Genomic DNA, 21,847 nt, shown 5'->3' with positions numbered 1-21,847 from the left:
GACGCGTTTCAGAAAGGCGGGGCATAGAGGAGAAACAATAATGTACAGTATGTGGAAAATAATGTGTTTTTTTAACCTTAAACCGCATAAACACATTTCATTACACCAAATACACCAAATAATGTTCTTTTTAGCAACATCATATGACCCCTTTAAACCACACAAAACTCATGATGGAAAATCAGGTCTTCACAGTGTTTTAGTTCTGTATGGAAATCATTCTACCATCCGACTGTTGAATCACACTTGCAACCTGAAAATTATTCCTAATTTTCTCCTGTAGCTCTGTAGATCCCCTTCATTTGTTTTAGTCAGTTGAGAATAACAATATGTCATGTTGGCATTATGAAAACAATATTCAGAGTATATTGGCACTGAGTGGCATCAGAAACAGATCTCATCCATTTTCTGTTGGAGCAGTTGCTTCTTTTTCTCACTTCGCCGGGTGTGATTAATGACACCTCAGTGTGGCACGCAGCAGGGCTTTCATTATCCGTCAATATTGGGAATTAGTTAAATTTACATTCACATTTATATTATTCCCAGATGCTTTCCTACAAAAGCAACAACAACATTTCTGTTTTGAAGTTGTGTAGACCTGCTTCTATTATTCATGAAGCCAGTCGTAGTAGAGGACAAGAGAGCGTTCGTCGACCCTAAGTGCACTAGCCCTTTTATGTTCGCAGATATATTTATAGTGCGTGGGCAGAGTGTGTACATTTTACTGTCACGTTCGGCGCATCTTGGCCGATGTGGCTGCGGACGGGAGCCAGAGAGAGGGATAAACAGAGGGACAGACCGATCTGCCATGCCGAATCTTAGCGACACTCACGCAAGATCTTTCACGAAGCACGTGAGAAGCAGGACGGCGATTGCTGGATGGGAAGCACATCGCCAACCTCCAAGGCACTGCTGAGGGGAAAGTCACTAGCGTAGAGCTGTGATGAAACCTTCAGACACGCACACACAGACTCATACACAAGCATATAATGTTCATCAGGGGGTTGTTATGAGTGTCTCTCCCCTCCTGCGGCCAGAATGACTGCTATTTCAGATGGCATAACATAATCATTTGGGCATGCTTACTTCAGCTTGAGTTCACATGGCCAGCCTCATGTTAAATCCCCTTCTTTGGAGCCGTGCATGCTACACACTCACCAGAGATACATTCTTAGCATCACTGTGGAGCAATTGTCAGTCTTGACCCTAAAACCTCAGCCCTTTATACCTTCAGCATAAAGTTTGGACCACTTTGCAGCTTATTCTGGCAAAGAAATGTCTACCTCAACAGAAGGAGACCATTTTAATGATATATAAAGTGGCCAAGTGCAGTTTTGTTTAGAGGTGGATACCTTGCGGCAAATTGCAATGCAACTTTAGTTGACAGATCCCACTTTTCTATTTTTGTAACAGTTTTTTCCAGCCACTTTAATTTCCCTTTTAACATGAGTACACATTTTACTTTATTTACAAATATCCTGGATTGATTTATATTAATTGCAAATATTATACACTGTACTGTTCAAAAGTTTGGGGTCAGTGAAATTTTTTCCTTGAAAGAAATGAATACTTAATTCGACATTCAACTGATCAAAAGTCACTTTAAAGAAGACATGTAGGCTATAATGTTAGAAGATTTATTTTTCAAATAAATGGTTTTCGTTTTGAATTTTCTATTCATCAAAGAATCCTGAAATTTTTTTTTGCAATTTCCACAAAAATATTAAGCGCCATAAATACAACTGATCAAAAGTCACTTTAAAGAAGACATGTAGGCTATAATGTTAGAAGATTTATTTTTCAAATAAATGGTTTTCGTTTTGAATTTTCTATTCATCAAAGAATCCTGAAAAAATGTTTTGCAATTTCCACAAAAATATTAAGCGCCATAAATAATAGATAGATAGATAGATAGATAGATAGACAGACGGACGGACGGACGGACAGATAGATAGATAGACAGATTAATGATAGATAGATAGATAGATAGATAGACAGATAGATAGACAGACGGACGGACGGACGGACGGACGGATAGATAGATAGATAGACAGATTAATGATAGATAGATAGATAGATAGATAGATCTTCTTTCTATCTTCTTTTTCTGTCTTCTTTTGTGTTCAACAGAAGAAAGAAATTCAGGTTTGGACTCACGTGAAGTTTAAATGATGACAGAATTTAAATTTTTGTGTGATCTGTCCCTTTAAGGTGACTTGCAGCTTCGACACTTCCAGTGCTGACCGCCTTAAGCAATGTGACGTCCGTCACTTCTAGTGTAGACACAGTGTTACATAAATTGTTGCATTGAATTGAATGCGACAATTTATGGTAGAATGGTTTTACACAATTCGTTTCATAAATGAATCCCGTTGTACCTTGCAAACATTCGCAATCTGACTTTCGGAATTTGCATAATGTTACTGTACATGACATTTATATATAAACATTTGGCAGACACTTTTATCCAAGTCAGCCACTCAGTCTTGTTTGTCACATCCATCAGATGATCAGTGAACACTGGACTCTATAACTATAGTTGTATTAAATATCCTGCACTGGACTGGAGCAGTGCAGTTAATTGTAAATAGTACAATGGAACTATCAATGTCAATGAGCAATTTTAGCTTTGTGCTGAGAGGCACGGTCCATGCTTGTTTTCTTTTGTCAGCAAACAACGAATTCTACAGAGAGCTGAATGAACTGAAGCGGACTGTGTAGTAGGCAAGATTGCTGCAGCTGGGACCTGTCTGCCCCATCAGCAGAAATAAACAGAGAGAAAGAGAGTGATGGGAAATCATGGGAAAGTCCAAAACTTCAAGGAGACCTTTCTTGAGGAATGTTGTATCAATAGCAGTGCAGAAGCAACCTGTAAATATCGTGGGAAAGGTTAGCCTGCTAATCTTTAGAAAGATGGCTCAAAAGATTTCTGTCATTCTGTACTCTTAGACCACACACTGTATGGTCATAAATCAAAACGTGCTCTTTGTCTGTTCTGCACAATTAATCTCGCATTAATGCAACTATAGACAGAAAATGGAATGGTTTCTCTGCATAAGCAAATCTGTAACCTGTCTTTGTTTTCACAGTGTCATGCGGTTTTGACTAGTTTGCCAGTAAGGCGTTGTTCAGAGGATTTAACTGTATATGTTGACAGAAAGCCTCTTTTCTAAAGTAGATTATGGAATTGGTTTATCCGTGAATTCTTTGAGTGGAGTCAATTAATTTATTCTGGGGAAATTGTATCTGCTCTGGCTTAGCTGCAGACCTGGATTTTGATTAAAATAAAACATGAAAAACGGTTTACAATTGGACACTAGTTTTTAATTTTAGCAGAATATGCAGGATTTGCTACATATATCGAGAGACTAATGTTTGAGTATGTGGTACATGTGTGTTTTGGAGTAGCTATAAAAAGATATATGAGTTGTTAATTGCAAAACAGTTAATTGCAACTGTAAGTATTATCTATTCTGGTTGTTTTCCATATTGTAATTTATACAGTTTATACAAATGTACATGGCTGTTAACATAATTAAGAACAGGTGGTACTTTGGAGACTTTGTTATGATATGTTATGAGTAAGTGCTTAAGTCATTGCGCTAACTAATATATACAAATAACAGTTTGCTTATCTTGTTTCTGTAAGAAGAAGGTCTGTTTTTGTGAGACAAGAGGTTAGTATTTGAAATTTGTGACTGTTTTTTTTCCAGTGTTTTTTCATTGTTGCTGTCTGAAAACAGTGATATTTGGTAAACAAAATGGACTGTTTATATTTGTGCTTTTTCAAAGCTTACAGAATTCAAACATCACTTTGACTTTGCTGTTTTGTTTGCGGTTTAGTCATTTATAGTGTTCATCGTATTTACAAAGTGGGCAGAAGAGGTCAAAGGAAACTGGTTGCTATGGTGACAGGATAAGTTTTTTTGATGAAAGTTTGTTTATGTGAGTGTCACAGAAGTAGGATGAATGAGAATTCAGAGCTGTTTTTGTCAAAGGTCTCTTTGTTGATTTAAACACCCAATCTTCCTAAACAAAATGAGAAAGGTGTTTTGAAAGACTACACTTAGTTTACCAGAAGGCCAGTTTTATTTAGCAAGTTTTGTCAGGTTTGAATGATGTCAGGGTTTTTTTTTTTTCAGTCAGTAGTAACAGCCAAATCTATACGGCTTTCTAAGGGAATCTAAAATGACAGAAAAAGCTCCCCAAACAACCTACTCTTTTAAAAGACATCCATAAAAAAGAAACAGAGGCGCTCATGCTGCATTTTTGTTCAATTATTAATCACAGCTTGTTAGAGTGAGTCTGTGTGATTCAGAGTGAGTCTTTAAATGTCTTTTTTACAAGGGATATCAATCAATTTTATCATTATTTGCTGAGAACAAAAATGTATTTAATAATTTTAATGTAATGTAAATTAACCTGATAATTTATTGTGGCAGACAAAAGGCATGATAGATAAAAAGTTGAGTTGTTCCTGGAGTTCAATCATAATGAGAGATGTCTAGTGTTCCGGCACTAAATCTTTGAATGACTGGATTATTGCTTCACAGATTATTTTCCAGGTCAGGTACAGTGGTTAAATGAAATGCAGCGTCAGTATTACTTGAATAACTCTACTAGACATTGTAAAAATTTGATTTAAACATACTAAAAAATTATATACATGTGTGTGTGTGTGTGTGTAAAGAGAGAGAGAGAATAGAGAGAGACAATTCAGAGACAGAATCTTAAACTCGAATTAAACAAATTAGACTTAAATTACTTATATTTTTATAGTTATTGAAGCAATGAATTAACAGTAAGTGTAATGCAACACCAAAAATATGTTTATGTTTATGTTTTATGATATCAGAAAATTGACACATAATGACTGGGCCCACACATTCAGACAAATTTCCCGTAATTTATTGTTCCTCCTCATGCATATTTAAATATTAGGTAAAATTTGAATATTTTTAGCTAATCTAATGCTTTCAAATGACCAGTAAGAGCCTCTCAACACTGTTGTACCACATTTAAACATGCGACATAAACAGTGTAATGTAATATAAGCATTAGTGTATAAAACTAATTTGATTAATAATAATATGAATGTTTGTAATTTTTCCTTTCATGTTGTTGATGTTGTTTTCACTTTTTGTTGACATGTAAACTATAATATCTCAATGATTCTGAACCCCTCACTAGAGAAACACTTTAAACCATGAGCATGTTTTAATCTATTTTAGTGCACAGAGCTGCTGTTGGAAAACGATTGGCCTTATAACATATGTTAGGCATTCCATCAGCTATATGTCTCTGCGACACAATTTTCTTATTTACAGACCCAAACACCCACATCGGCTGTCTTGTATCATTTCCTAATTTCCATTCTCTCTCCTCTCTTCCTCCTCCTTTACCCACAGGAAGCCACGGGAGGCCTTAATTACACCATGTCTCACGGCAACAGCACAGCTCCCGCTCTCTTCATTTCCTCTCACTCTCTCTTTCTTTCCTTCATTCTTTCTTCCTGACCTCCTTTTTGCCCCCCGTACCTCCCCCTTTCCATTTAAGGCAGTCTGAGAAGTCTGTGATACGAGTCCAGTAGAAAGTTTGTTGACAGCTGCAGCGCTGTATGAGCTGCTCTCTCTCACTAAACAACCCTGCTGTGATCATGACTCACTATGGCATGGCTTCCAGGTCATTGGAGATCTCAACAACAACATATCATAAGGTCCTTTTAATTGAAATCATCCTCATGGAAACAGACAGGCACGCATGCAAGAAAAAAACTGTGCCTTCTGTGATTTCAGCAAATTGTACACATGACACATAATGACTGAGCCCAAATTTCCTGTTATTCTCAAATTCACTTGTTTTTCTTCATTATATGTTTTACACATGCCTTGAAAGAGTTTTATTTAAATTTTTTTATTTTATTTAAAGAACCATCTCTTTCTTACCTTTTTATAATCCGAAGAACCTTCTTTCGCTATAAGAACCTTTTGTGAAACAGAAAGATTTTTTCAGATGTTAAAGGTTCTTTATGGAACCATTTAGATAAAAAAGTTCTTCTATGGCATCGTGAAGCACCTTTATTTTTAAGAGTGCGTTTTTGTTAGCTAAATATCTGTAATTATGTTTAGGAGATGCTATTTTTTAATTGTTTGAGACATCTAAAATAAGAATGAAATGTTTGAAATCATAATTAGGATTTTACCACTATATAAAATTTAGTCTTGGAAGTGAGGAAAAGAAATTTCCTCTACTGTCATTTATTCTCTGGCTTGTTTATTTCTCTTTTCCTTAGTGGCAAATTGTATGTTTAATTGCTCCCTCTGTGAATAAGAAGGCAGTTAAGGGAGTGTGTGTTCGGGACAGCTAGATTATACATGACAGTGCTTGTTTTAACACACAGGCTTTGTGTTTAAAGAAGAGAATGAGAATTAATGTGTTTTGTCTACAAACCTGTAAAAGCCTGAAAAGATGCTCGAAATAGGACAAACACACACATAGATGCCTAAACACATGGAAACATTCCTTGGATGATTAAACAGCTTGTGCTGTTTGTCCTTTTCTGGCACTACCTGTGTCCCTCTGGAGGATGCAGACGTACTGTTTCATCTTTCCCCACCTGAAGAGTCTGGCCTGATAAAATATCAGCCGCTCACAATATTTCTGTTGCACAAACAACACACACAAAAAAGAAAAATACTCTGGAAAAGGCGTCAGTGCTGTTTACGTCCCTTTTGTGTTGTGTTACACAACAAAATCAGGGTTGAATTACTGCTGAAGGGTAAAAATGCATCAGTGCTTTTACTATCAATCCATTAGTAATGTAGAAAAACTTATGTGCATTAACTTTTAAGCTGTTCAGAGTTACACTAGACCTACTGAGTTTTTTTTAAGAAATTAGTACTTTTATTCAGCAAGGATGCATTAAACTGATCAAAAGTGACAGTAACAACATTTATAGAGTTACGAAAGATTTATTTGACAAGAAATGCAGTTTATTAAACTTTTATATTCATTATAAACTTTATTAAAAGAAATGTTTCTTGATCTGCAAATCAGCATGATTTCTGAAGGTGATGCTGAAAATTCAGCTTTGCATCGGAGGAATAAATTACATTTTAAAATATATTATATTAATATATTTATTTCACAATATTACACTTTTTAATACATTTTTGAATAATAATAAATGAAGCCTTAATGAGCATAAGAGACTTATTTCAAAAACATTTTAAAAAACTCCAAACCTTTGAAAGGTAGCCTATATGTTATTTTATGGTTGTTATTCCTAACTGTATATAAATATTTCTGGCAAACCCCAGATTTATATCAAATATTGGTGGCAAACTACCTGAAGAGTCTGGCCTGATAAAATATCAGCCGCTCACAATATTTCTGTTGCACAAACAACACACACAAAAAAGAAAAATACTCTGGAAAAGGCGTCAGTGCTGTTTACGTCCCTTTTGTGTTGTGTTACACAACAAAATCAGGGTTGAATTACTGCTGAAGGGTAAAAATGCATCAGTGCTTTTACTATCAATCCATTAGTAATGTAGAAAAACTTATGTGCATTAACTTTTAAGCTGTTCAGAGTTACACTAGACCTACTGAGTTTTTTTTAAGAAATTAGTACTTTTATTCAGCAAGGATGCATTAAACTGATCAAAAGTGACAGTAACAACATTTATAGAGTTACGAAAGATTTATTTGACAAGAAATGCAGTTTATTAAACTTTTATATTCATTATAAACTTTATTAAAAGAAATGTTTCTTGATCTGCAAATCAGCATGATTTCTGAAGGTGATGCTGAAAATTCAGCTTTGCATCGGAGGAATAAATTACATTTTAAAATATATTATATTAATATATTTATTTCACAATATTACAGTTTTTAATACATTTTTGAATAATAATAAATGAAGCCTTAATGAGCATAAGAGACTTCTTTCAAAAACATTAAAAAAAACTCCAAACCTTTGAAAGGTAGCCTATATGTTATTTTATGGTTGTTATTCCTAACTGTATATAAATATTTCTGGCAAACCCCAGATTTATATCAAATATTGGTGGCAAACTTAACACACACATAATAATTGCAATTGCAATTTTAATCATGTACTATTTACAATAAATATTTAAAATTCTTTAAAACATTTAAATGTAATCAGTATTGTTAATATTTACAATTACCATTATCGAAAATATATATTTTTAAAGAATCAAATTTGATTATGCTTACTGACTGATGTTAAAGGGGTCCTATTATGCTCTTTTACAAAGTCTTGATTTGTTTTGGGGGTGTACTAGAACAGGCTCTCATACTAGTTTGTTCGAAAAACACATTATTTTTCACATATTTTACATTATTACAACACCTCTCTCCCCAGTCTGGCATGAACGGCTCGAATAGTTCCTGTATCAAATGAAGGCCCGCCTTCTGAAATACGAAATGTGCTGTGATTGGTTAGCTGGGCCAGTGTGTGTTGTGATTGGCAGCACTCGGCGCCTCGTCGGGAAGTGTCATGCCCCTTACCATAGCAAGCTTCAGTGTAAATATTGCTCAAAATCAAATCAATTTGAGCGTGATTTAAGGATCCATGTCCAGCTTTATTAGTTCACAAGGCAGGTCATACAGGCATAGATCGGTAACTGGTGTTAGACACAACGAAGGCTGGGCAGAATCGTAAACAGTGTTCGTGATCAGGGTCGAGGCAGGCGGCAGACAGACAATAGCAGGAATCAACAAGGCAGGCAGGGTCAGAATAGGTAGGCAGCAAGCAATCGTAAACGGGTAAACAGTCCAGGTAATCAACAAATACTCAACACAGTTAAAACGCTCAGAAATGTCTGCAAGGCAAAACAAGACTTCGCAATGAGAGCAGGGAAGGCACAGTTTAAATAGACCGGGCAATGGGAAACACCTGTGCAGGTGATTAGTCTCAGGCATGGGGCATTGTGGGAATTGAAGTCAGTACTCCGGTGATGGTTCCCTCTGGTGGTGATCGGAGGGAGCCACAGAGGCTGAATTTGTGACACGTTGCCTTCTCTAGTGCAGCTCAACCAGGTCTTGTCCCATTCGTCGATATTTGTGATATCACAAATCCCGGAAAATATGCGTTGTAGTCCAAACGAGTCGTTCGTTGTAGTTTTTGAAAAGTGATTTCTTTTAAATAAAATATCTCCTTTTGAACTGGACTTTGAGTTTTGTAACTTTGCAGATCTTTTTTATGCACAAACAGCAACAATACAGACTAACTAAAGTTGAAAAAGTGAAAAAACATAATAGGACCCCTTTAATAATCTTGAAATATCGATCAGTTAATTAGATCGTAGAGACCGTGGGTGCACTTACTTTTGGGAAATGCAGTTCTGGCCAATATATTGGTTTATGTCTGCTTTCATAACAATAACCTAGAGGTGCACTGGGGGAAGTTAAATATCTAATAGCATTAACTCCATCTTTCCTGTCCTCCAGAGGTGCGTTCTCTGAGGTGTTCCTGGCTGAGGAGAAGAAGACCCAGCGACTCGTGGCCATTAAATGCATCCCTAAGAAAGCGTTGGAGGGAAAGGAGAACAGCATTGAGAATGAGATTGCTGTGCTACACAGGTTATCTAATGATTTACAGAACTGGCTATCTAATGATTTACAGCATAAAAATCTAGCTTGATAGTCAAGATGGACAGCTGGCAGATCAACCATTTAAACCAGCTGAGGTCCAACTTGGCCTTTGGCTGGTTTAAGCTGTTAATTTTTTTTATTCAGGATAGCATGTATAGCATCATATATGGAGAAAGCCAAACAGAGGAAACCTGTCGTCTGCAGCACACCTTTACCATAGTATTTGGGACTGAACTCTTTGATTACAAGGCCAATAACAGATAACGGCACTGTTTGAGATCAAGCGAAACCATGTCATGATTTGTGTGCAGATATAGGACGGATGCTGCCGAGAGCTTGACTCTCTTTGTGAGGTAGTGTTAAGGATAATTGTCAGTCAAGATGCTGAAAGGTCTCTTCCTTTTCCTCTTAAAAGCCAGATTGCTCTTTGAGAGAAGAAACGCTCTTGTGAATGCTATCTGTGCCATAAAAATGTGCTATAGCTTTAGAAATCGTAGAAGTGTGTACCGGAAATGTCAAGAGTACTGGAGATAGTCCTATTTTTAGTGACTCTGTTGCCAGGGCAACAGCACACACAGAGGCTGAGATGGTATGGAGGTTCCCCGCAGCAGTATTGTGAAAGAGAGAAAGAAAGGGACCAAAGAGGAGGAATAGGGATAGAATTAAGAGAGAGAGAGAGAGAGAGAGAGAGAATCCCACCATTGGTGTGAAAAACTGTAATCAAATGGAAGGCAGGAAACCAAAAGAGTGGAAGTCAAATAGAGATAGAGCGAAATGTTATTAATGTCTGATTTGAGTATAGCCGGTGTAGCTTCATAAAAGAGACTGAGAAAGCGCATTAAAAATAGGGAAGAAGGAAGGAAAGCCATCATGAATAGAGCATAAAAAGATCTTTAGAGCAATGCAATGACTTTCACATGCATATTACATTTCCTCACAGCAGTGTCGTTATTGTTAACAAAAACTATTATTATTATTATTATTATTATTATTATTATTATAAAATAGTTTTCAGTATTTAAATAAATTTGAAATTAGATGATAAAAATAAAATAACATAAATAACAAAAAAAAAAAAAAACTAAAATGATTAAAAATAGTTTTCGGTATTGAAATAAATTTGATTATAAAAACAAAAGAAAAGAAAAAAAAAACTAAAACTAAAATTATTAAAAATAGTTAGTTTTCAATATTTAAATAAATGTGAAATTAGATGATAAAAATCTAAAAAAAATAAATAAATAAAAAATAAATAAATAAAATAAAATAAAATAAATGACAAAAATTCACTGTGTATTTGTGCACACCTGGCAAATAAAATTAATTAATTAATTACTTAATTAATTAATGCATTTATGCATTCATTCGTTCAATTGTTCATTCATTAATTCATTCAAAAACTGAAACTTAAAAAACATACAAATTTGAAATGTTTCTATGGCAACTAATTGAAATAAATAAGTTGTTAAACTGAAATTAAATTAAAGTTATATCGATTTATTTAAAAACTTAACGAAAAAGACAAAAACATAAAATTTGTAAAACGTGAACTAAAATAAAAATAAAAACTGAAAACATAAAATAAAAGCTAATTCAAAATATTTATATAATATAACAGTATAAAAATAATACAAAAGTAACATTGCCTTATAGTGAAATAAATCAATATACACAATGTAAAATATCAATCTGCAGGTTGTGCAAGTTGGATCCTACAAGTTCTGGTCCCTAATGTAAGGGTCTTAAGCCATTTTACTGTCCATCAGCTGAAATAGTAAGTCTGATTGCCAGTTTAGATTCTAATCATTGCTGTTTTCTTTTCTTTTTTTCAGAATAAAACATGAGAATATTGTTTCACTGGAAGACATCTTCGAAAGTCAGTCGCATTTGTATTTGGTCATGCAGCTGTGAGTTTTTCTCAGCACTCACAACCACATCAACCATAATCATTATAAAAGATACTGGCTGATGTTGGTTTAATTTGCAGTGTCAATTGAACGCTTGTGTGATTACAGTAGAGGTGCTAATTGTAGTTTGTGTGTGTGGGTCTTCACAGCGTATCGGGGGGAGAGCTCTTTGACAGGATTGTGGAAAAAGGTTTCTACACAGAAAGAGATGCCAGCAAACTCATTCGGCAGATTTTAGATGCAGTCAAGTATCTGCATGATATGGGCATTGTGCACAGAGACTTGAAGGTAATGCTTACATATTCTTTCCATATAATTACACACTGCCTTTCTAACCAGGCGTAATGTGAAAATGATTCAGTGTGCAATCTTTTTTCTGTCCTCGCTGAAAGCCAAATGCTGCCATGAAGGGACAAAATCACTGACAAAAGTATTTAATGTTTAATATTCAGCTGTGTGGAGCTGAAAATCAGACCATTGAGATTTAACAGTAGGCAGTGCTATATGTAACTTGACAGAAATAGGCTGGAATGGAATACAAGTGTAATGCTTACAGTACTGCATACTGCACCTTTCATTTTTCTAAAAGTATTCCAAAGCAGTATATATGTTAAATATGTGCATATATGTTGAATTTTTTAAACTTTATTATGCCACATTGCTGTCACACAACCTCATAACATTAAGGTTAATAAGTATGTGTAATCCAGTTACCATCTCTTAAATAAAAAAGTTATTTCGTATTTTTAATATAGGTTTCTTGCTAGTCAAGGCAAGAAAATATGACAATATATTCACTCAAATAATTCATTCAGAATTTTAGGGTGGGTACGATTTTTAAAACAGCTCACAAAGACTGCATTTATTTGCTAAAATACTGTAAAAACACTAATATTATGAAATATTATTACAATTTAAAATAACTGCTTTCTATTTTAGTGTGTTAAAATGTAATTTATGGAAAAACTTAATTTCCTAGTTGTTACTCTAGTTTCCAGTGTCATATTATCTTTTAGAAAAAAATGTAATGTGCTGATTTGGTGCTGAAGTAATTTCTTATTATTATCAGTGTTATCAAACTTAATATTTTTGTGGAAATCATGAAACATATTTGAATTCAGGTTTCTTTGATGAATATAAAAGTTCAAAAGGACAGGATTTATTTGAAATAGAAAACTTTTGTAACATTATAAAAAATCTTTACAGCCACGTTTGATTAATTTAATGCATCCTTGCTAAATAAAATTTTTACAAAAATTGCTTTTGGACTTTTATAGAAATAGTAAGAGTTTTATAGTCGTATTCTATTCCAAACATAGCCCAAATGACCAATAAAATGTCCTGTTGTGTGCTGTTTGTCATGGATGGTCCTGAGAAAAACTTAAATTAACATGGAAGGTATTATATTTATTTATGTCAAGTCTGATTATAACACAGTGTTATGCATATGAAAAGAGTGCACCAATGGATGTCCATAAATGTAGCAAGGTATGACTTGATTTAATTTGATTCAGGGGAAATTACGTTCAGCTGATATTCATTCACTCTCTTTCTGTGCAGCCAGAGAATCTGTTGTACTACAGTATGGAAGAGGACTCCAATATCATGATCAGTGACTTTGGCCTGTCTAAGATCGAGGACTCGGGAAGTGTGATGTCAACTGCCTGTGGGACACCTGGATACGTAGGTACGAATGAGGGCTATTTTTCCTGCCTTTTTCAATCTATTTTGCCATCTTTAGCAAGGGTCAGTAATGTGTCGGTTTTTAGAGGCTCGCAGTCATTTGAAATGCCATACAATGTCAAGTGCTAGTATTTTAAAGTGCCTCTTTGATGCTGCCCTCATTCTCTACAAAGCTCAAAAGGAAAGGGAACTCAACAGAGAAAAAGAAACACTGAAAGCTTTTCTGTCTCTCCCACCCTCTCAATCAGCTCCAGAGGTCTTGGCACAAAAACCATACAGTACAGGATTTATTTGAAATAGAAAACTTTTGTAACATTATAAAAAATCTTTACAGCCACGTTTGATTAATTTAATGCATCCTTGCTAAATAAAATTTTTACAAAAATTGCTTTTGGACTTTTATAGAAATAGTAAGAGTTTTATAGTCGTATTCTATTCCAAACATAGCCCAAATGACCAATAAAATGTCCTGTTGTGTGCTGTTTGTCATGGATGGTCCTGAGAAAAACTTAAATTAACATGGAAGGTATTATATTTATTTATGTCAAGTCTGATTATAACACAGTGTTATGCATATGAAAAGAGTGCACCAATGGATGTCCATAAATGTAGCAAGGTATGACTTGATTTAATTTGATTCAGGGGAAATTACGTTCAGCTGATATTCATTCACTCTCTTTCTGTGCAGCCAGAGAATCTGTTGTACTACAGTATGGAAGAGGACTCCAATATCATGATCAGTGACTTTGGCCTGTCTAAGATCGAGGACTCGGGAAGTGTGATGTCAACTGCCTGTGGGACACCTGGATACGTAGGTACGAATGAGGGCTATTTTTCCTGCCTTTTTCAATCTATTTTGCCATCTTTAGCAAGGGTCAGTAATGTGTCGGTTTTTAGAGGCTCGCAGTCATTTGAAATGCCATACAATGTCAAGTGCTAGTATTTTAAAGTGCCTCTTTGATGCTGCCCTCATTCTCTACAAAGCTCAAAAGGAAAGGGAACTCAACAGAGAAAAAGAAACACTGAAAGCTTTTCTGTCTCTCCCACCCTCTCAATCAGCTCCAGAGGTCTTGGCACAAAAACCATACAGTAAAGCTGTAGACTGTTGGTCCATAGGAGTGATTTCTTATATTCTGTGAGTATTTCTTGATCTGCATCTGTCATATCACAACAATTTTTTGTGTGTGTATTGATTGATTGATTGATTGTCAATTTTATAGGAATTTATTTAGTTTGGCACCAAGAGCTGGTAACACTCCAAAGAGAAAGGAAAAATTGAAATCGCATCATATGACCCCTTTAATGTATTGAATCTATTTAATTATTTGTACTGCATTTATGGTCAATCCTCATTTATTTATTTAGGAAAAAATTTATAATGAATTTGCATAAATCAATATTTCAATCTAAATCAATATTTCATATTTAGTTATTTATGTATTTGTCATATCAAAAACATTTTGTTTGTGCATTTAAATATATATATATATATATATTTATATGAATAAATTTTTTATTTAAATCATTTATTTATTACATTTATTTTTATAATTTTTTCTGTATGGTCAATTCTATGGAAGCCCGTTTCCGCCACTGAATAAAAAATAAACTCCGACTTTTTATCTTACAATTCTGACTTATTTCTCGCAATTACGAGTTTATGTCTCGCAATTCAGACCTTTTTCTCAGAATTGCGTGATACAAATTCGCAATTCTGACTTTTTTTTTCAGAATTGTGAGATATAAACTCCAAGCCAGAATTCCAAGATAAAAACTAGCAATTCTGAGAAATGAGGTCAGATTGTGAGACATAAACTCAGAATAGCGAGTTATAAATTCAGAATTGCGAGATATAAAGTCAGAATTGCGAGATATAAAGTCAGAATTGCGTGACATAAACTAAAGCAATAAGCCCCAAGAAGCCGTGGTTTACAGTTTATAACAACTAAGGGGCATTGTTAGGCACGACGCCTTAGCTGTTATAAATTCACTGTAAACCACAGCTTCACAGGGCTTATTGCTTTTATAAAACGGTTATTCCATATACGTAGTAAGGTTTCACAGAATAAAACAGAGCAAATAAAGTGTAATGATATAAATAAAAACAGTATTCTTCCACCAAACAATGTTGTTCCTCAGAAACAGTTGTGGTTCCAACAAAGTGGTTGCCGTGCAACACACAGAAGTAAACAAAGGTGTATGTTTGTAGAGTAATTTACAACAGCTTCGAATGCGGCTCAACCAATCAGAAGGACCGGAACTATCCGTTTTATAATTGCAGTTTTGAGAACTAAAGTCAGAATTGCGAGATGTAAACTCACAATTCTGACTTTTTTCTCAGAATTGCATTTGTATCTAGCATTTCTGACATTTTTTTGAGTTTATATTAGGGGGGGGCAGAATTTCGAGTTTATATCTTTCATATTGATTTACTTGTTTGATTATGATTAGCCAACTAAAAAGAGGATAATTAAGAGTCTGTTTGATTGTTATTGCAAAGCTATGTCTTTTGCAGCTTATGTGGCTACCCTCCATTTTACGATGAAAATGACTCCAAGCTGTTCGAGCAGATTCTCAGAGCAGAGTATGAGTTTGACTCTCCGTACTGGGACGACATCTCTGACTCAGGTAGATCTTCAGTCATGATAATGTAATCATAATCCAGTACCATCATTTTGACAAGCTCTTGATACAAATGACTGCACCAACTGAGCTCAACAGCAGGTTTTTAAAAATAAAAATACCATTAGTGATGGAACAATGTTAAACGGAGTTCATTCTTATATGCGACTTGTCTGCCAATAGTGAAGAAAACCCTTCTCATAACTACTGATGAGCTCAGTCCTGGGCATTTTCTTAATGCTTTCTTAATGCTTGAATATTGTTTGACAAACATATTATCGATCACATCCCGTCCTAGCCAAGGATTTCATCAGTCACTTGATGGAGAAAGATCCGACTCTGAGATATACATGTGAACAGGCTTTACAGCACCCATGGTAGGATTACCTAAAAAAAAAAAGTGTTATTTTTTTACTTAATCTATTATCATAATATCCTTCTCCTCTTTTCAAAAAAATTGCATTAGTAACTCATCCCTCATCTCTAATTTTGAAGGATTTCTGGAGACACGGCTCTCGACAGGAACATTCATGAGTCTGTCAGCGCTCAGATCAAGAAGAACTTTGCCAAAAGTAAATGGAAGGTGAGAATCCCATCATTTTTTTCACATCTTGCATTTCTAGCCCAACAGTTTTTTTTTTGGAATATGGCTTACTTGGTTTGCCAAGAATAAATTGCTATAAACCTGAGTTATGTTTGCGGCCTCTCACTATATGACTACACAAAACTATTGTTTAATCACATGCTATTGACTGTTCAAATGCAGAGTTTTGCAGTGTGTGTGTGTGTGTGAGAGAGAGAGAGAGAGAGAGAGCGAGAGCGAGAGAGAGCGCGCGCGCGAGAGAGAGCGAGAGAGAGAGCACGCGCGAGAGAGAGAGAGAGCCAGCTGTCTTAACCGTGGCTTGTGTACACATACCAGCTTCATCATTATCACGCGAATCTGTTCCCCTTTTGGGCTTGAACTGATGGTAAAACTGACATTATTTACTGTCTTAACATTTATTTTGAAAGATGAAGCTCGCGATTATGGTAAGGGGCGTTACATTTCCGACGAGTGCTTGCAGTGTTCGGCCAATCACAATGCACTGGGTCAGCTGGCCAATCAGAGCAGACTGCGCTTGTCGGAAGGAGGGACTTTGTAGAAAACAAAGCGTTTGAGAGAGGCGGGGCATAGAGGACCTACAATAATGTACAGTATTTGAAAAATAATGTGTTTTTTGAACATTAAAGCATGTCACCATATTCTGTTACACCAAATACACCAAATAATGATCTTTAAAAAAGCATCATATGACCCCTTTAAAGGTCTTCACAGTAACCCATCAAAATAAAAGTTCTATTCAAGTTGAAGAAATTGTGACAGAAATATATTATTGTACTAAAGAATGTTTGTCTTAATGTAATACTACTACTACTAATAATAATACAATTATTATTTAAACGTAATTAAAACGTTTTTAAATAATCACACAATTTCTCTTCCATGATTTTAACATTAAACCTCTGTTGTGCAGCACTTTGTTTCGACAAAAATATGAAAGGGTTTGTATAATATTCATTTGATTAAAAGATACATTTATGTTTTATGCCTTCATTTGATTACCAGAAAAATTAAAATACACAACACATAATTTCTGAAAAAACAAAACATTATTGGGCCCTATTATTTTAAACAAATTAATAAATTAAGTTGTTTTTATGAGTTTAATTAATTAGATATGTTTTTGATAAAAACCATTCAAATGGAATCCAGAAAAATTCAAATGGAAAACACAGAAATTGAGAAAATAACAATAATAATAATAATTATAATAAAATAGATTGCATAGGGCCCTAAATATGTATTTTTTGTTAAAATTAATAATAATAATAAATTGCTGTTAAACTGTATAAGTTCCATGATTTCTTTATTTTATTTTATTTTATTTGATCAAATTTAACCATTAAAAAGGAGTACAGAAAAATTAAAACTGGAAAAAAAAATTAGACACAGAAAAGTTAATGGAATAAAAATGGAATTTATAAAAAAAATTAAAACAGGATTTGGGTAAAAATAAAATGGTTTTCATAGGGTCCTATATGTGACCCTGGACCACAAAACCAGTTATAAGGGTCAATTTTTTGAAATTGAGATTTATACACCATCTCAAAGCTGAATAAATAAGCTTCCCATTGATGTATGGTTTGTTATGATAGGACAATATTTGGCCGAGATACAACTATTTGAAAATATGGAATCTGACGGTGCAAAAAAGAAAAATCAATCATTTTGACCCATACAATGTATTTTTGGCTATTGCTACAAATATACCCCAGCGACTTAAGACTGGTTTTGTGGTCCAGGGTCACATATCTGTTTATATGTGTATAGAATGCAGATGTTCAATAGCTGGTAACAGATTTCCTCATTAATCTCACTGAAATGTTGTCTTGTAAACATATTTCAGAGGCACGTTATTTCTTGTTCTTGTCCCTGTAGCAAGCATTCAACGCGACAGCAGTGGTCAGACACATGCGGAGACTGCAGCTGAGCACCAGCCTAGAGGGGCCGAGCCAAATCACCCCCACCAGCCCCTACCACAGACACCTGCTCCTGCCCGCCAAAGAGCTCGACCAGGAGGAGCACGAGGACGAGGACGAAGACCACAACAGTAAGCCTAAGATCATTCTCCAATAAAAGTCACATACTATCCATCCCAAATAATCAATTGACCATTTTAGTACATACAACCTGTTAAGTAAACAAAGGAAGAGAAGTTAGTGACAGTTTTCTTCTTGGACTTTTTTTAGTTTTGAATTTTGAATTGATAATTGAAGATAATTGATAAGGTAATGAACAAAGTCATTTTTTTTTTAACCATATTTTATTGGACTGTCCTGTTTTGAATGCTTCTAGGCAGGATTTATTTATTACATTAACATATTTTTATAACAACATTTTTCATCAGTAATGAATCATGTATATTCATAACATTTTTTTCAGAAAGAACTTTAGTAGTAAAAAAAAAAGAAGAATTTGTCAAATATCAAATTTAAAGATCTTAGTATAGATGTAGTTTTTATTGTGATGTCGCAAGAAAGTTATTTGTTTCTTTTATTTTAATATGCTTTGATAGTGCCATTAAAATAACTTTTGAACCTTATATGGTGCTAAAATAAATATACAAACAAATAAGTAACTTTTAAAAGTTAAGTTAAACAGAACACACAGGAAAAAAACACTTTACAGGAAATATACAGTATGTAAAAAGTTGTCATGTGGAATTTAGAGTTACTTTAGTATTATTTATGTAAGCAATAAGGTATGAGAGGCTGTGCTGTATTGTGTATAATACAGTTTTGCGTCGTGCCTAACAACCCCCTTCAGCCGTGACTTATTCACAATATAGCATGCTTTGAGTACCTTATTGCTTTTATAAAACGGTTACCACACAATAAAAACTATTAAAACCAAAAATGTATGTATTGATATGTTAATATTTTGAAGAAAGTTCATTAAATAGTGTCCAGAACCATTGGGTGAAGCGGTCATAGCTGTGCTTTATCGTGAATAAAACTCAACTGCTGACCAATCAGAATCGAGGACTGGAACCAACTGTTTTATAAATGCTATTATAGTATTTATTAATATTTTGAATTAGCTTTTTTATAGTTTATAGCTTTGTTAGTTTTTTATATTTCTATTTAGCTTTATATTTCAGTTTTAGTTTTTATAAGATATATAAATATATAAATTATATATAATTTCAGCATGTTTTTAATAGTTTTAGGGAACAATAACAAAACTGGGCCAAGTGCTATTTTATAAACTACACAGTTGCTGCTTGTTTTCACATAAACGTTTCTGTTTAGGTTCCCCGAGTGCGGACGGGCGTCGAGGCAGTGCCGACCGGGACAGTCTCAGAAGCTGTGCGTACTGCTGCCGACCTACCAGCAGGATCTGAAGCAGAACTCTGAGCCCAGCAGAACCTAGAGGAACCCAGTGGAACCACACATGCACGTCCACCGCACCAGTCTGACCCGGAACACAGAGCTTTCCTGCTGGTGGGACGTGAGAGGAGAGCGTCATTGTTCCAGACACTCAGACTTGGGTATATCATAGACAGATATGTAACTCCTCTATCGTTTTAATTTGATTACTATTTCTGTACCCCAACCAAAGACTACAATATGTTTAAGTTGTACGTTTATGGAAGGTTTAATTTATTTATTTATTTAATTCTCATTATTTTTTTAAAGAAAAAGTTCAGGTCTGTACCCATAGCAATTTGGACTTTCTTGGAAAGCCACTAGTTATACAATGTCTTCACAAATATTAATATCTTAATAAGCCCCACTTGCTCAGGCGATAAGTTCATGAGGAAAAAAAAAAAGATAATCATATCATTTTTAAGCCTTAATCCATTGTGGTTTTGTTTTGTAAGGTCTGTTGGGTAGAGTTGTCCCTGTTGTTGATTTTGTGATCTGGTTCAGACCGGTACAAAGCTGCATATGAAGTCAGAGCAGGAGTATTTACAAGCTGTTACAGAGATCACGTAAACTTGTTGTGGGTCTAAACCTTCATATGAAGCGTGTGGACAGAACAGGGGTTAGGAGATTTGAGCCACAGTCCAGATGCTTTTTTTACACCCAGATTAAATGCAATACTTAGATAATCTCCACATTCAATAAAGATTTCTCATTTTAGATTTATGGGGCAAAAGTAGTCTGTAGCTCAGTTCCAAAACCTACATTTAAAAAGAATTTGTTTAGATCTTAATTTAAGATGTATGTATTTGAATTTGCATGTAAAATATCCATCTATTTGAATTACAAACATTTTTTAACATTAACAAACTCATAACTTAATGTAATGCATATTTGGCAATCATACATAAATGAAAGAAGTAAGATTTCTGTATAGAATTTAACCAGGTTTATATTTTCATCATCAATAAATCTGATTTGTTTTGATCGAATGCATATTACTAATTAAATATTGCTTGTTCTAGAGCTAGCCATATTTTAACCATGTTCTTATTTTATTTTAACTGAATAAATTTAATTGTTTGCACAATTAACAGATTTATGCAAATTCGAAGCAATTTGAATAAATGCATTTTGACAAATGAAACAGGTGAGATTTTTTGCAATAATACTAATAAACTAAATGTGTTTTAAATACACAATAACCAAGGTCTATATATTTACCATCAATAAATCCAATTTGATTATCTATCTTATTAATCTAATTAATTAATCTAATGAATGCGTTTTAGCTAACCATGCTCATACTTTTATTTCAACCGAATAAATGTAATTGTTTCCACAATGAACAGATTTACGCTGATAAGCAATTCGAATAAATGCATTTTGAGAATAAAATAATTTTAATAAAATTCCATAGATGCAAATAGTTAATAATAAACTATGTCATGCTTTTTGTGTGTGTGCAGAAATCGTATCCATTTCATTTATTCACGACTGACAAATATGCATCACATTAAGTTTATTAGTTTGTTTACACTAAATCTGTGAAATTCAAACAGATGGTTACACAATTCAAATACATAAATCTTAAATGTAAGCCCAAGTTTAGTGAGAAGGAATCAGATGCACACTCCTGGTCCAAAATACGTCTTTTAAGACGCCTCAAAAATCGAAAGCAGATGCTGCGAAAGCGATCTCATAATGCAGTGTAACAAGCTCAGTAAATATATATTAAAAAGGATGAATAAAAACACTATTTTAGCCAATATTTGTGAGAGCTATGTGGATGTATGCTTTTTAGAGTATGCTGGCATCAAATTCTGTTGCAGTTGTGAGTCGAGTGTCGTATCGCGCTTCACATGTGAGGCACTATTTGTTGTAGAGTGTTTCAAATCAGTTACTTATGAGATTCCATTTAAATTATTCTGCCTTAAAAGGGTTTTGGAACAGATGTTGATTAACTACTTTGTCGCAATAGTGATTTAGTTCTGCAAGCAAAATTATTTATCTGTCCATGATTATCAGTTATTCCATGTTGTGTGAGC

General features: G+C 34.3%; 1 protein-coding gene across 1 annotated transcript in view; it reads left to right on the top strand.

Annotated features, from left to right (window-relative positions):
- LOC107713533 (calcium/calmodulin-dependent protein kinase type 1-like) overlaps window positions 1-20,194 on the top strand; it is a 23,058-nt gene extending 2,864 nt beyond the window's left edge. Inside the window, exons 3-12 of the mRNA XM_016519066.1 lie at window positions 9,478-9,609; window positions 11,454-11,528; window positions 11,678-11,816; window positions 13,089-13,215; window positions 14,271-14,346; window positions 15,727-15,839; window positions 16,132-16,210; window positions 16,329-16,416; window positions 18,313-18,484; window positions 19,686-20,194. Coding sequence (XP_016374552.1) covers window positions 9,478-9,609; window positions 11,454-11,528; window positions 11,678-11,816; window positions 13,089-13,215; window positions 14,271-14,346; window positions 15,727-15,839; window positions 16,132-16,210; window positions 16,329-16,416; window positions 18,313-18,484; window positions 19,686-19,777 — 1,093 coding nt within the window. The 3' untranslated portion in view covers window positions 19,778-20,194. The remainder of the gene's footprint in view (window positions 1-9,477; window positions 9,610-11,453; window positions 11,529-11,677; window positions 11,817-13,088; window positions 13,216-14,270; window positions 14,347-15,726; window positions 15,840-16,131; window positions 16,211-16,328; window positions 16,417-18,312; window positions 18,485-19,685) is intronic.
- The last annotated feature ends 1,653 nt before the right edge of the window (window positions 20,195-21,847 follow it).

Source organism: Sinocyclocheilus rhinocerous, unplaced genomic scaffold (assembly GCF_001515625.1).
Source record: "Sinocyclocheilus rhinocerous isolate Xijiao unplaced genomic scaffold, SAMN03320098_v1.1 scaffold57, whole genome shotgun sequence".
Classification (NCBI taxonomy): domain Eukaryota; kingdom Metazoa; phylum Chordata; class Actinopteri; order Cypriniformes; family Cyprinidae; genus Sinocyclocheilus; species Sinocyclocheilus rhinocerous.
The sequence above is the reverse complement of the archived record's forward strand: the minus strand, read 5'-3'. Positions and strand labels throughout refer to the sequence as shown.